The 13,942-nt window shown below is 39.2% G+C and overlaps 1 protein-coding gene across 2 annotated transcripts in view; it reads left to right on the top strand.

Moving 5' to 3' along the window:
- Nucleotides 1-13,942, top strand: part of LOC140674553 (odorant receptor 4-like) — a 154,510-nt gene that overhangs the window by 36,090 nt on the left and 104,478 nt on the right. For both annotated transcript variants that reach the window (XM_072908164.1, XM_072908165.1), the window contains exon 3: nt 116-422. In XM_072908164.1, coding sequence (XP_072764265.1) covers nt 116-422 — 307 coding nt within the window. The remainder of the gene's footprint in view (nt 1-115; nt 423-13,942) is intronic.

Genomic DNA, 13,942 nt, shown 5'->3' on the forward strand with positions numbered 1-13,942 from the left:
ATATACTGCATACATTTTGATTACTGCGTAATCCTGTTTCATATTTCCATCTTTTCTTCTATAAATATGTCTTTTTCCAAATTAATGCTGATATAATTGAATGTTTTTTTTTCAGGACTCCCCAAAATAATAATCAATGAGAATATGACCCAAGTAATTTACCTACTGCCCTATCGCTTTCATCTGTTTTATGCGGTCGAGAACTTGCGTACTTACATGATTACTTATGCCTTGGAATTACCATTTGTATTCGTCAGTGGTTTCGGACAAAGCGCAGCTGATTGCATTATGGTCACCCTTGTGTTTCATATTTGCGGTCAAATGTCAGTATTAGTTTTGCGCATTAATAATATAAATTCCGATCTCTTCAGTTGCAGACAGGAAATGCGACATGTAGTGCGGATGCATATACGGTTACTACGGTAAGTTTTATTGAATATATATATATATATATATATATATATATATATATATATATATATATATATATATTATATACATACAATATATACAAATAATATAAATATAATATAATTATATATACAAGGTGATTCAAAACAACCGTTTGTCCTTGAAATGTCGTATTCCTGAATGAATTCTGAGACGATCTTTCCTTTGGCAAAATTTTATCCAAAGCTTAGTTTTCAAGTTATAAAAGAAAATAGGTAGCGAATTACCGCATGCGTACGGGAGGTAGACAGGAGCGGCGCAACTCATTTATCCGACGTTGGCGATTACGCGAAACGCTCGCTGCGATCAGCTGTTATCTACGCGCGATGTGTGTGTATGTGTGTGCGTGTGTATGTACACACACACACACTCTCTCTTTCTCTCTCTCTCTCTCTCTTTCTCCCTCTCTCTCTCTTTCTCTCTCTCTCTCTCTCTCTCTCTCTCTCTCTCTCATTCACTTATTTTTACCTTGTAGAAATGTTTGATGTCTTCTGATGGATAATTGTATACGACTGGAGTAGACTCGCAACGAGACGTTGATACACCGTGACACACCGAATAATAAACGAATTTTTTTTCTATTAAAAATTGTATCGACTTTGACGAATACACTCACGCACACAGATGAGAGAATTTTCTCTTAGAATTACCCTGAGAATCATAGTAAACGTGAGACAATATGGTATGAAAGAAATTTTATGAGAATGTTTTTGATTAATATTTATCACGATAAAAATAATAATATCTATTACAATAATAAAATATGAAATGTTTGATTAATTTTACTATGCAGTTTAGTAAAATTAATCAAACATTTTATATTTTATTATGATTTTATTATTTTTAATGTAATAAATATTAATCAGAGAAATTCGCATAAAATTCTTTCCATGCCATATTGTCCCACGATTACCATGATTTTCAAGATAAATTCTAAGAGAAAATTCTCTCAGACTTGATCAAAAATCATTTATTAATCACAACACTCAATCACAATTAGCGATTAATTATTAAAAATTATTTTAAATTCGTTGCGGACGACAATAGTCTACGACAACAGACTGCGACGATGTCGACGTCGACGCGATGATAACAATCACGTGAGTCTACTCCAGTTATATACAATTATCCATCAGAAGACATCAAACATTTCTACAAGGTAAGAATAAATGAGTGAGAGAGAAAGAGAGAGATAGAGAGAGAGAGAGAGAGAGAGAGAGAGAGAGAGAGAGAGAGAGAGAGAGAGTGTGTATGTGTGTGTGTACATACACACGCACACACATACACACACATCGCGCGTAGATAACAGCTGATTGCAGTGAGTGCCTCACATAATCGCCCGCGTCGGATAATGAGTTGCGCCGCTCCTGCCTACCGCCTGTACGCGTGCCGTAATTCGCTACCTATTTTCTTTTATAACTTGAAAACTAAGCTTCGGATAAAATTTTGCCAAAGGAAAAATCGTCTCAGAATTCATTCAGGAATATGACATTTCAAGGACAAACGATTAGGTTATTTTGAATCACTCTTATATGTTACCAGCCAAACCCGATTTCAGGATAAACTAATTTTTCCTAGACCGCACTAGTTCATCCGAAACGCGTTAGGATTAACCAGCTTAGCCTAGGAAAAACTAGTTTGTCTTGATATGAAAACACACATTCCAGGGCACTAGTTTTTCCTAGGATAAACTGATTGAGACTGATTGACTAGCCGAAAGTGATAAAGAAAATACGTCGTAACCTTGTTAATCCAGAAATAAAATGTCCACGCAGTACTACCAGCCTTGGTTAGTTTCCACGCTCTCAAATTTTCTTATATTTTTTTATGTGGGAGGGCATGGGAGACGAAACTTTGCCCGGTGTTACAAAAGTACGCTCAGTGCAATTTGATAGAGAATGAGAATTTAAGAACAAATGTCTAATACTATTTTTCGATCCGATGAATAATTTTGCCACAATTAATTATTGTAATCAGTCAATCAGCGCGGAGCTACAAAAGGAAGCCAAGGGCGGAGCGCGCGAAGTGATAAAGGCTGCGGAGCGACGGCTATCGCACTCATGCTCTCGTACCGAGCGGAACGAAAGTGCTTGCGATTTATTTATTTATTTTACTCAACTTCTTTTTGATATAAGCAACAAAATAATTTACAGGAACAATCATCACGATAGACTTTGTTACTTTAATGAAAGAATTTATTTTTAATAAGTAAGAAGACAAGATAATTTAACTAATATTAATAATTATTTTGGAAGACTAAGCAGACTTTATCTAAAACAATACTTAATTAATTGCGGTGAAATTATTCATCGGATCAAAAAATAGTATTATATATTTTTTCTTAGATTCTCATTTTCTATCGAATGGCACTGAGCGTATGCGATACTTTTTTAATACCCTGTGTGTGTGTATGTGTGTGCGTGTGCGTGTGCGTGTGCGTGTGCGTGTGCGTGTGCGTGTGCGTGTGCGTGTGCGTGTGCGTGTGCGTGTGCGTGTGCGTGTGCGTGTGCGTGTGTGTGTGTGTGTGTGTGTGTACAGGGTGTCTCAGACTTATCATATCACCTATTAATGGTGTATTCTTGAGGCCATTTAGAGACGAAACTCCTAATACCAAAATGTCGAGGCTGCAATAGTTTGATATTAGAATATCCTCACAATGACAGAAAATCCTCGTAATTCCGCGCGCAACAAATTTATTAACTGCACATGAAAAAAATAAATTTATAAAATTATTTTAATAACAATAAATTACTACGTAATAGTAGTAATATTACTACGTAACAACAACTTAACAGTAAATTAAATACATAATTTATCAATATTTTAATGTCGATAATTAAATTTAGTGTGGGGGCACTTTCAATATGCGACATGCCTGAGCGCGTGAAGGTTTGTCATGCTAGTTGGTCAACTTTAACCCCTTACCATTTAAAAACTATTGCAGCCTTGACATTTTGGTATTAGGATTTTCGTCTTCAAATGGCCTCAGAAATATACCATTAACAGATGAGAAGTCTGGGACATTTATATATATATATATATAGAGGTGGAGTGATTATTATCGGACTATATATATATATATATATATATATATATATACAGGGAGTCCGGTAATAATCACTCCACCTCTCTAAGGCAGATAGAGCAGGTCAAACTGAACATAAAAGTCCTCTACCATTTTGCGATCTTCGTAATAATTACCGAGAAATTAATTAACAAAGATTGACAAATCCGGGCGAGTACAAGCGCGCGGCGAGAAGGCCTATCCTACTGCTACGCGATTACTAGGCGCTCATTGAATGATAGGAGGAGTGGTCTACAACTGGCAATGGATACGTATGAGTAGCGCGCCTAGTATTGCGTAGCAGTAGGATGGACCTTCTTGCCGCGCGCTTATACTCACCCGGATTTGTAAATCTTTGTTAATTAATTTCTCGGTAATTTTTACAAAGATCGCAAAATGGTAGAGGACGTTTATGTTCAGTTTGACCTGCTTTATCTGCCTTAAAGAGGTGGAGAGATTATTACCGGACACTTTATATATATATAGGGTGGGCCATTTTAATCGATCCAATCAAATATCTCGAAAACCAAGGCCGGGAGAGAGAAATGTTTCAGGCAAAAGTTATTTGGTTTCAAGGGGGCCATAAGAGGGTACCATTGGTTTGACCTTGAAGAGTTATTTGAAGGTCACATGAAGATCATGTTTAATTTTTTTTAAATGGGACACCCTATATATTATTGCATATTCTTGTAGCTTATCTCGAGAGCTTTCCAAAACACTATAGTCAAATGTGTTTTCGTGAAATATTTTTCGAATTATGAGGCTTAAAGTTTCCAATATTTTGACATCAAATATGAAATATCTCGTAAAATATTCATTTTTCGATCTTACCATAATATTTTTATGCAGAAAATAATGAGACGAATTAATTGGTGTAAAGAAAACACATAGTTATCTTTAAGAAAAAAATCTGAATTTACAACTAGCAGTTACACATTTTTACTTTAACATAATTATGTTTTAATTACGCCAACTAATTTGTCTCATTATTCTGTGCATAGAAGTATTAAGGTAAGATAATCGAAAAATGAAGATTTTTCGAGATATTCGTATTTGATGTCAAAATATTGAAACTTTTAAGCTTCATAACTCGAAAAATACTTCACAAAAAAAAACATTTGATTATAGTGTTTTGGAAAGCTCTCGAGATAAACTACAAGAATATGCAATAATATATAGGGTGTCCCACTTAAAATATTTGTGATTAATTATATTTTGTAGAAATACAAGTCATTCAAGGGACGGATAAACACCCAGTAAACGGCCGAATTGTAAGGTATTTTAATAACACCCGGTTTATAGAACCGTTCTTATAATGGCAGAGTTGACGAATACCTTATGTAACAGCGAGTTGTGTGTACATTCGCAGTTTTCGGGAGTTTGATTTTTAAGCTCTGAATCGATATTGACTCGTTTCGAACGTGAGCCAAATAACATTTTTTTAATCATCTTGACCACGTAACGGACTTAGTCTTTAATCGTGGATGACGTTATTCTCTCATTGTAATAAAGGTGCCGTGCTGTGTATTAAATAAAATGTATATGTATATATATATATACAATATATATATATATATATATATACAATATATACATATATATATGTATTTATATATATATATATAAATGTATATATATATATATATATATATATATATATATACAGGGTGGACCATTTTAATCCATCCAGTCGAATATCTCAAAAACCAAGCCCGGGCGAGAAAAATGTTTCAGACAAAAGTTGTATGGTTTCGAGGGGGCCATAAGATGGTACCATTGGTTTGACCTTGAAAAGTCATATTAAGGTCACGTGAAGGTCACTTCAAGTTTTTTAAATGGAACACCCTATATATTTTTACAGATTCTTGTAGCTCATCTCGAGAGCTTTTCAAAACACTTATGACAAAGTATTTTTCATTAAGTATTTTTTGAGTTATAAGGCTTCAAAGTTTCAGTATTTTGACATAAAATACAAGATATCTCGTAAAATATTCATTTTTTTATTATCTTACTCTAATACTTTTATGCACAGAATAATGAGACGAATCAATTGGCATAATTAAAACACATAATTATGTTAAAGTAAAAATCTGAATTTGCAACTAACAGTTACACATTTTTACTTTAACATAATTATGTGTTTTCTTAAGGTTTTAGTCGTCACTCGTTGTTTGTTAGAAAGTTATAAACAAAAAAATGTTTTATTTCGAAATGCCATAATTATTGTATTTGTTACTTTATCTGGCACGCACGCACGCACGCACGCACGCATGCACACGGGTGCAAGTGGGGGGCATTCGCCCTCCCCCCTTCCACACCTAGTCCGTCCACCGCGCTTCGCATGTACGTTGCAAGAAAAAGCAAAGTTCACATGGGTTTGCAACTTTCCCCGCGAAGCGAGGTGGACGGGGTGAGTGCGGGAGGGGCGCCTAAGACCCCCCTTGTGTGTGTGTGTGTGTGTGTGTGTGTGTGTGTGTGTGTGTGTGTGTGTGTGTGTGTGTGTGTGTGTGTGTGTGATGGCAGAAAAAATCAAAACAGAAAGCAAAGGACAACACATATTGCCCTGTGCTTCGGATGCGTATACATGCGGACACATATACAGGGTGTCCATGACTACCTGTACCATTCTTTTATTTTGGAGACAGAGCATTTTAGAGAAAAATGTTTCAGACAAAAAGTTGTATGGTTTCGAGGGGGATATAAGAGGGTTCACGCCCGGAACCTCCCACCCCCCGCGAGGGGCTTACCGCTTTGCCCACATGGGCTGCGGTAGTGGCTAGACGGGGTGAGGCGAGAAAGAAGGAAGGAGCTGTTCCGGAGGGATCCTCCTTGTTAAAAGGGACCTCCGGACCAGCCTTTCTCCTTGAGGAAAGGGAGGAAGGGAAGAGGGAGCGGCACCAGTGGCCCCCTGAGGTGTTTAGATGCCTCAGGGGGTGACACATTGGTGCCGCCTGTAGGTCCGAGGTGTACCGGGCAATTGGTGCTATCGGTGCGGTGTCCCCGGACACCTCGAATGCGCTTTATGCGCTGATCTGGGTCCTTGCCGACCATGCCCTGGGTGGGGACAAGAAGTGCTCCTCGCCTATGGAGGCGGGGAGCAGGAGGAAGAGGCGAAGGGTGCCTCCGTCAGGTGCGGGGAGGGAGTCTCCCCCGGCGGAGGTGACCCAGAAAATGGAGGAGTCCTCTGTAGTGGAGTGTGGGGAGACCGATTTATCGGCCCCCCCTTCCCAAGGGGACTCAGATGCCACGTCCATCATGGAGATAGAGGAGTCCCCCCACCCAGAGGAAACAAGGCCTCCTCATCCAGACGGATGAGGGGGTCGTGGGGGAGCAGGAAGGGGTAAGAAAACACATAATTATATTAAAGTAAAAATGTGTAACTGTTAGTTGCAAATTCAGATTTTTACTTTAACATAATTATGTGTTTTCTTTACACCAATTGATTCGTCTCATTATTCTGTGCATAAAAGTATTAGAGTAAGATAATTAAAAAATGAATATTTTATGAGATATCTTGTATTTTATGTCAAAATACTGCAATTTTGAAGCCTTATAACTCAAAAAATACTTAATGAAAAATACTTTGTCATAAGTGTTTTGGAAAGCTCTCGAGATGAGTTACAAGAATCTGTAAAAATATTTAGGGTGTTCCATTTAAAAAACTTGAAGTAACCTTCACGTGACCGTCAAATGACTTTTCAAGGTCAAACCAATGGTACCATCTTATGGCCCCTTCGAAACCATACAACTTTTGTCTGAAACATTTTTCTCTCCCGGGCTTGGTTTTCGAGATATTCGACTGGATGGATTAAAATGGTCCACCCTGTATATATATATATATATATATATATATATACTTTATTTTATAAACAAGCAAATTAGAAAACTGAGTGATTAAGAGCCATACGTAGATGTTTGTGCGTCGGTTTCGCAGAAAATAATTTTTTTGCGAAATTGATAAGTACATATGGCACGGATTTTATTTGGTGTATTTACCATGATTTAAATTCTCATTTTTGAGAATTTTATAAACCATCCCTTTAGGGGCAAGTAAAAGACTCGGATTCGATTTCCGATTGAGCGACTTTCTCCCGATATTTTTTTCGTCTACGTCTTTTGAGGGTTAAGGAGGGGTTTATAAAATTTTCAAAAATGATAATTTAAATCTTGGTAAATACACCAAGTAAAATATGTGCCCTGTGCACTTATCAATTTCGCAGAAAAATTATTTTCTGCGAAATCGACGCTTGTTTGTAAACATTAAAAAGTCTTATTTTCTCAGTAATTTTTTACATACAAGTCAATCGCCGTCCAATTGTTAAATTAAAGTCAAGAAAATATAACTTTTTAAAAGAAAAAGAAATACGCTAAATTAAAAAAATCGATTTTAGAGCTCAAAAAAATATAAGATCAGAAGATAACACGCCAAATGTAAAAGGTATATCAATTTTCACAAAATGACAAACAAAACTTAGTGTGCCCGTGTCAAAACATTAAAAACTAAAAACTGATATGCATTGAACTGTGTACATACATGTATTAACAAATTTAAGTATATGTTGTAAATAGAATTATGTTAAATTACCTGTATAATGTAAATAAAATTAATTAAAAAGCATTGCTGTAAAAACGTAAGAAATATAAAGATATATTATAATTCGAAAAAATTATTTTACGAATATATGACAAGTTTAAATAAAATATAAAGAGTGGTGAGAGCAATCGCCCGGCAAGCAAAAGATTCGGGTTCGGTTTCCGATTCAGCGACTTCGCTCCGATATTCTTTTCGCCTACGTCTCTTTATGGAGGTAAAGAAAGGTTTATAAAATTCTTAAAAATGAGAATTTAAATATGATTAGGTTTTGGTAAATTCACCAAGAAAAATATGTGCCTTGTGCACTCATCAGTTTCGCAGAAAAATTATTTTCTGCGAAATCAACGCACCACCATCAGCGTTCGGTTCTTAGTCACTCAGCTTTAAAGTTTCGTGTTTGTAAAATATAAAGAAATTATAAAAATTGGTCGATCATCTCGATCCGTAGGGTCGTAGCCAACGCCCTAAGTGATTGGCTACCAATTCCGAAAATTAGCATTTGAATCAAATCTTTTTGAGATAAATTAAAACTGTGCATTAATGCCAATCGATCCATGGCGTAGAATGTTTCTTTTCGGCACTCCATTTTCTGGCTTCAATCTTTTGAAGAGCTTAAATAAAATGGTACGATCATACCTCTTGATAATCGCTTCACTGAAGCCGCTGCAGGATTTCAACATTGCACCAGTCCCGAGATCGAACCATCGTCTTGCCAATCCCACTAATCAATTTGTCGCAGCAAGAAGCGTTACATCGAGAGCTCGATAAATTTGAGAAATGCGATCGACATGTTGCACCCATAGCCGGACAATTTTTATCTGTTCTCTTGAATTTGGGAATTTGTGGAGACAATAAATTCACGGCGTGCGCCGGTGAAAATAATACATAGATGTATGCGAAAGAGAACTCCGTCGGACCGCGACTCCTGGCCCGAATCACTGCTTCGAGATGATTTGACCGCATTTCCACTCCTTTTGGTCAATACTTGGAGCATTTGTTGCAGTAAACACTGTTGCTCCTGCATCTGACTTACTGTAACCAGTGGCGCGTTTACATATGGGCTTTTGGGGCTGGAGCCCTAGGGCGCCAAAGCGCTAAGAGTGCCATAGCTTTAAAAAATTTAAAAATTAAAAATTTTTTTTGTAATTTCTTTATTCTAAAACATGTACGTTTTGATTCTTTTTTTGAATCATCCATCTTCAGCAAATTGTAAGTCGGATCGAGTGGTGATGTATAATTTTGTATGTTTTTGTAATTTGCTGAGGATCTGAAGAAAGCATCAAAACGTACATTTTTTAGAATAAAGAAATTTAAAGAAAAACGAATAAGTTTTTTGCACCTTATTTCCGCGCCTGGCTCTTACTAGCCTTTTTTCCTGAATTTTTCGTTTGACTCGCGGCTTTTATTTAACATTTTACTAGCAAAAGAGATTCGAACGAAAAAACAATGAATGAGCGGAATATTCAATTGTTTCTGTGTCGCAGACTGCCACGATAAATCGCAGCTAGCGCAGCTTTTAGGTAAACTTGTTGTGTCTTAATCACGACTACTTTAGATTTTTTATATTTTTCTGTTGCGTTTAACTAACATTTGGTATATCTTAAAGTAATTTTAATCGATAACTAATACAAAATGTTTAACAAAAAGTTGAGTGGTAGTGCAAGAAGAAAATTAAATGCTGAAAAGTCTAAAAAGCAACAAAAAGTGCTTGATAAAGTTTCAAAATTGGAGAATTTCTTTGTGCCGACACAAAAACATGTGTCTAAAACCGAAAATTCAAATAATAATGTTGAAAAGTGAGTAACTTTTTAATTTTTATCGTACAATACTCGTGTTTTTAAATTCTCGAGTAATCAGATGCTCACATTTAGTGGATGTATTGTCTTGTCATTCTTCTTTGGATTTATAAAGCGTCCGTATTTATTTTATATTTCTGTTTTATGATACCCAATTAATCTATCTATAGATCGACTTGTTATTTTAATGAAATTCACACTATTATACATTGAATTATAAGATCTTACGTGGACTTCCGCTTCCAGTGCATTGAGTAGTGACACGTGGAGAGAAAGAGGCTGTGAAAAGTGTGGTGAACGGGTGGATAAAGTGAGAGAGGAGGTTTGAGAGTGTGTGAGGGCAAGTGAGGAAGAGCGAGAGTGACGAGCGTGTGTGGAGAGAGGAAAATATAGGGAGGAAAGAGGGACAGAGAGGTTGAGGGAAAAAGTGAGTCAGGGCATAAAAAGTAGAGATAGTGAGAAGGGCAAGTAGACAGGGACTTAGGCATAGAGGAGGAAGCATAGAGAAAGGCAAGTGGATAGCAAGTAGATAGGGAGCGTATAAGGCATAGACGTAGAGGGCGTAATTGGACAGAGAAATTTGGAATGGCAGAGGGAATAGGGAAGAGTACGAAGTTTAGGAAGGAGAGAAGAGGAAGTGAAGGGAATATGGAAGAATGGATAAAGAGGAAGAGGGAGGACTGGGAGGGAAACGAAGAGGGTATATTTTTAAAAAGCAGGAAGACGGTTAGATCTCCAGATAGAAAAGAGGAGAGAGGATGGAAGGAGATAATGAGGAAATGGAGGGTGGAAATGGAGGATGATGAAAGAGGGAATGAAGAGGTGGATTGAGGAGATGAGAAAAGAATTGAGAGGGATGGAAGAGAGATGGAAGAAGGAAAGGGAGGAGTTGAAGAATTGTATTAAGGGATTAGAGAGGAGGGTGATGGAGCTGGAGAAGGACAGGGAGAAAGGGGAAGGAGGAGATAGAGGAAAGGGAAGAGAGGAGGGAGGGGAGATAGAGAGAACGAGGAAAGAGATGGAAAGAAGGATGGAGATGGAGGATAGAAAGAAAAGAAGGAGGAATATAATAATAAGAGAAGTAGAAGTTAAAAAAAGAAAAAGAAAAGAGGGGGTAGAGGGGATAATAAGAGATATAGGGGCAGAGGCGAGGGTTAAAGAGGTAAAAAGGCTAGGGGGAGACAGAGAGAAGGGCAGAGAAATGGTGTTAATGAGGTTGGAGGATGAGGAGCAGAGAAGGGAGGTATGGAAGAAGAAGAGTGGGCTGATGGGGAAGAAGGAGAGAATATTAGATGACTGGACGTGGAAGGAAAGGAGGATGAGGTGGAAACTAGAGGAGATTGCGAGAAAGGAGGAGAATGCAGGGAAGAAGATAAGATTGGGGTATGGAAGGATAATGATAGAAGACAGGTGGTGGAGATGGGAGGAGGAGAAGGAAAGGTTGGTAGATAAGGAGGGGAAGAGCAGAAAGGAGGAGCAGGGGGAAAATTAGGGTGTAGGGTAGAGGAAGGGGGGAACGGGAAGGGGAAGGAAGAGGGAGAGGAGGTAGAAGGGAAAGGGAGAATAAGAAAGGAGAGGGGATGGAGAGCGGTATTTTGGAATGTGGCAGGATTAAGAAAAAAAGATAAGGATTTCGGAGAGGTTTGAGATTATGGGATGTAGTAGTGTTATCAGAAACATGGGTGGACGAGAAGGGCTGGGAGAAGGTGAAAAGGAAATTGCCAAGAGAGTTAAAATGGGAGATACAGATAGCGAAGAGAGAGGGGAAGAGAGGAAGACTGAAGGAGGGGTATGTTGATGGGGATAAAGAGAGAGTATCTAGAGAAAGGAAATAAGATAGAGGGGGTACAGAGGGTATGATGGTGGGCAGGTTGAGATGGTGGGCAGGTTGAGATGGGGGGAAGAGAAACTGAGAGTGATAGGAATGTACGTGGGGGAGGGTGTGAGATGACAGGGGAATTGGAAAAGTGGTTAAGAATGGAAGAGGAGGGAGTGAAAACGATAATAGGGGGGGATTTCAATGCGAGGACAGCAGAGGAGGGAGGAAGAGTAGACGGGGGAGAGGAGGAGGAGAGAGGAAGGCGATCGAAAGATAAGAAGAGGAATAGGGAAGGCAGACAGATGATAGAGTTTCTGGAAGAATCGGGAATGAGAATACTTAACGGGAGGGTGAGAGGGGATGAGAGAGGGGAGTTTACATTTACCGGGGGAAAGGGGGATACAGTAATTGATTATGTGATAGGGAACGGGGAGGTAGAGGAAAAAAGGGGATGTTAAAAGTGGGGGATAAAATAGATTCTGATCATCATCTGTTAGAAGTTTGGATAAGAGGAGAAGAAAGACGAAAGGAAAGGAGAAATGGAGGAGGGAGGAGCGGGAAGGGGGTATGGGATGAAGAGAGAAGGAACAGGTTTAGAGTAGCGTTGGAGAGGTTGGGGGAATTAGAACAGGGAGGAGAAGGGAAAGAGGGATGGGAGGAAATAGAACGGAGAATAAAAGAGGCGATAAGAGAAACGGAAGAGGGAAGAGGAGGAAGGGAGAGAAAGCAGGAAGGATGGTGGGATGAGGAATGTAGGGAGAAGAAAAAGGAGGTGAGGAAAGAGTTGAGGGAGAGGGGGAAAGATACAAGAGTAAGAAGAGGGAGTATAATGAGTTGTGTAAGAGGAAAAAGAGGGAAGAGAACGAAAGATGGGAAAAGAAAGCAGAAGAGGTTAGGAAAGAAGGGGAGGTGTGGGAGCTAGTGAATATGGAGAGGAAGAGGGGAAAGAGGAGAGTGAATGAGGAGATTGGGATAGAGGAATGGAGAGAGTACTTTATGAGGTTACAAGGAGAGGTAGAGAGTAGAGTGATCAGGGGGAGCAGGGCTAGGAGGAAGGGGGAGAGGATGAGGAAGAGATTGGAATAGAAGAGTTTAAGGGGGTGATAAGGAGAATAAAAAATGGAAAGGCGGCAGGGATAGATGGGATACCAGGGGAGGTATGGAAGTACGGGGGAGGAGAGTTAGAGAGGTGGGCATGGAGATTCTGTAATAAAGTGTGGGGAGGGAGGGATGGCCTGAGGGATGGAGAGAGGGGGGAGGACTATAGGGGGGTGACCTTGATGCCAACGCTGTATAAAGTATATGCGACAGAGTTGGCGGAAAGGTTAAGGGAAGAGGTAGAGGAGAAGAGGCTAGTGCCACCAAATCAGACGGGGTTAGGAAGGGGATGGGAACGATGGACAATGTATATGTGTTGAATTATTTGATAGAAAGGCAACTGGAAGGAAGGAAGAGAGGAATGGTAGTACTATTTGTAGATTTAAAGGCGGCGTTTGATTCAGTGGATAGGGAGGTTCTGTTGGAGTCGATGAGAGGACGAGGAGTGAGGGAGGGACTGGTAAGGAGAATAGGGGAGATAATGGGGGAGACAAGGAGCAGAGTAAGAGTGGGACAGGAGATGGGGGAGAGTTTTTGGACTGGGAAGGGGGTAAGACAGAGATGCCCTCTGAGTCCAATGTTGTTTAATATCTTGATTGCGGACTTGGAGAAAGAAATGGAGAAAATAAAATGGAGAGGAGTGATGCTAGGGGGGGAAGAGGGTGTATACACTAGCATATGCGGACGATTTGGTGTTGATTACAGAGGAGGAAGAAGGGATGAGAAGAATAATGGATAGGTTGGAAAGATACATGGATAGAAAGGGGCTGGAGGTGAACATAGGGAAGACGAAAGTTATTTAAAGAGATTTAGGAAAGGGAGGGGAGGAAGAATGACAAAGATAAGCTGGAGGTGGAAGGGGAAGAAGGTGGAGGAAGTGAAAGAGTACAAGTACTTAGGGTACACTTTACAGAAAAACGGTGGTCAGAAGGCACAGGTGAGGGATAGGGTTAAGAGCGCGGCAGCGTTAATGGGTCAAGTATTGGGGATAGGAAAGAGAAGGTTTGGAGGGGAAGATTTGGGGAAGGAGGTTACGGCTTTTCGATAGGTTAGTCTGGGCAGTGTTAGGATATGGGGTGGAAGTATGGGCATGGAAAGAGAGGGAGGGGATGGAGAGGACA

The sequence above is a fragment of the Anoplolepis gracilipes genome, chromosome 16, assembly GCF_047496725.1.
Source record: "Anoplolepis gracilipes chromosome 16, ASM4749672v1, whole genome shotgun sequence".
Classification (NCBI taxonomy): Eukaryota; Metazoa; Arthropoda; class Insecta; order Hymenoptera; family Formicidae; genus Anoplolepis; species Anoplolepis gracilipes.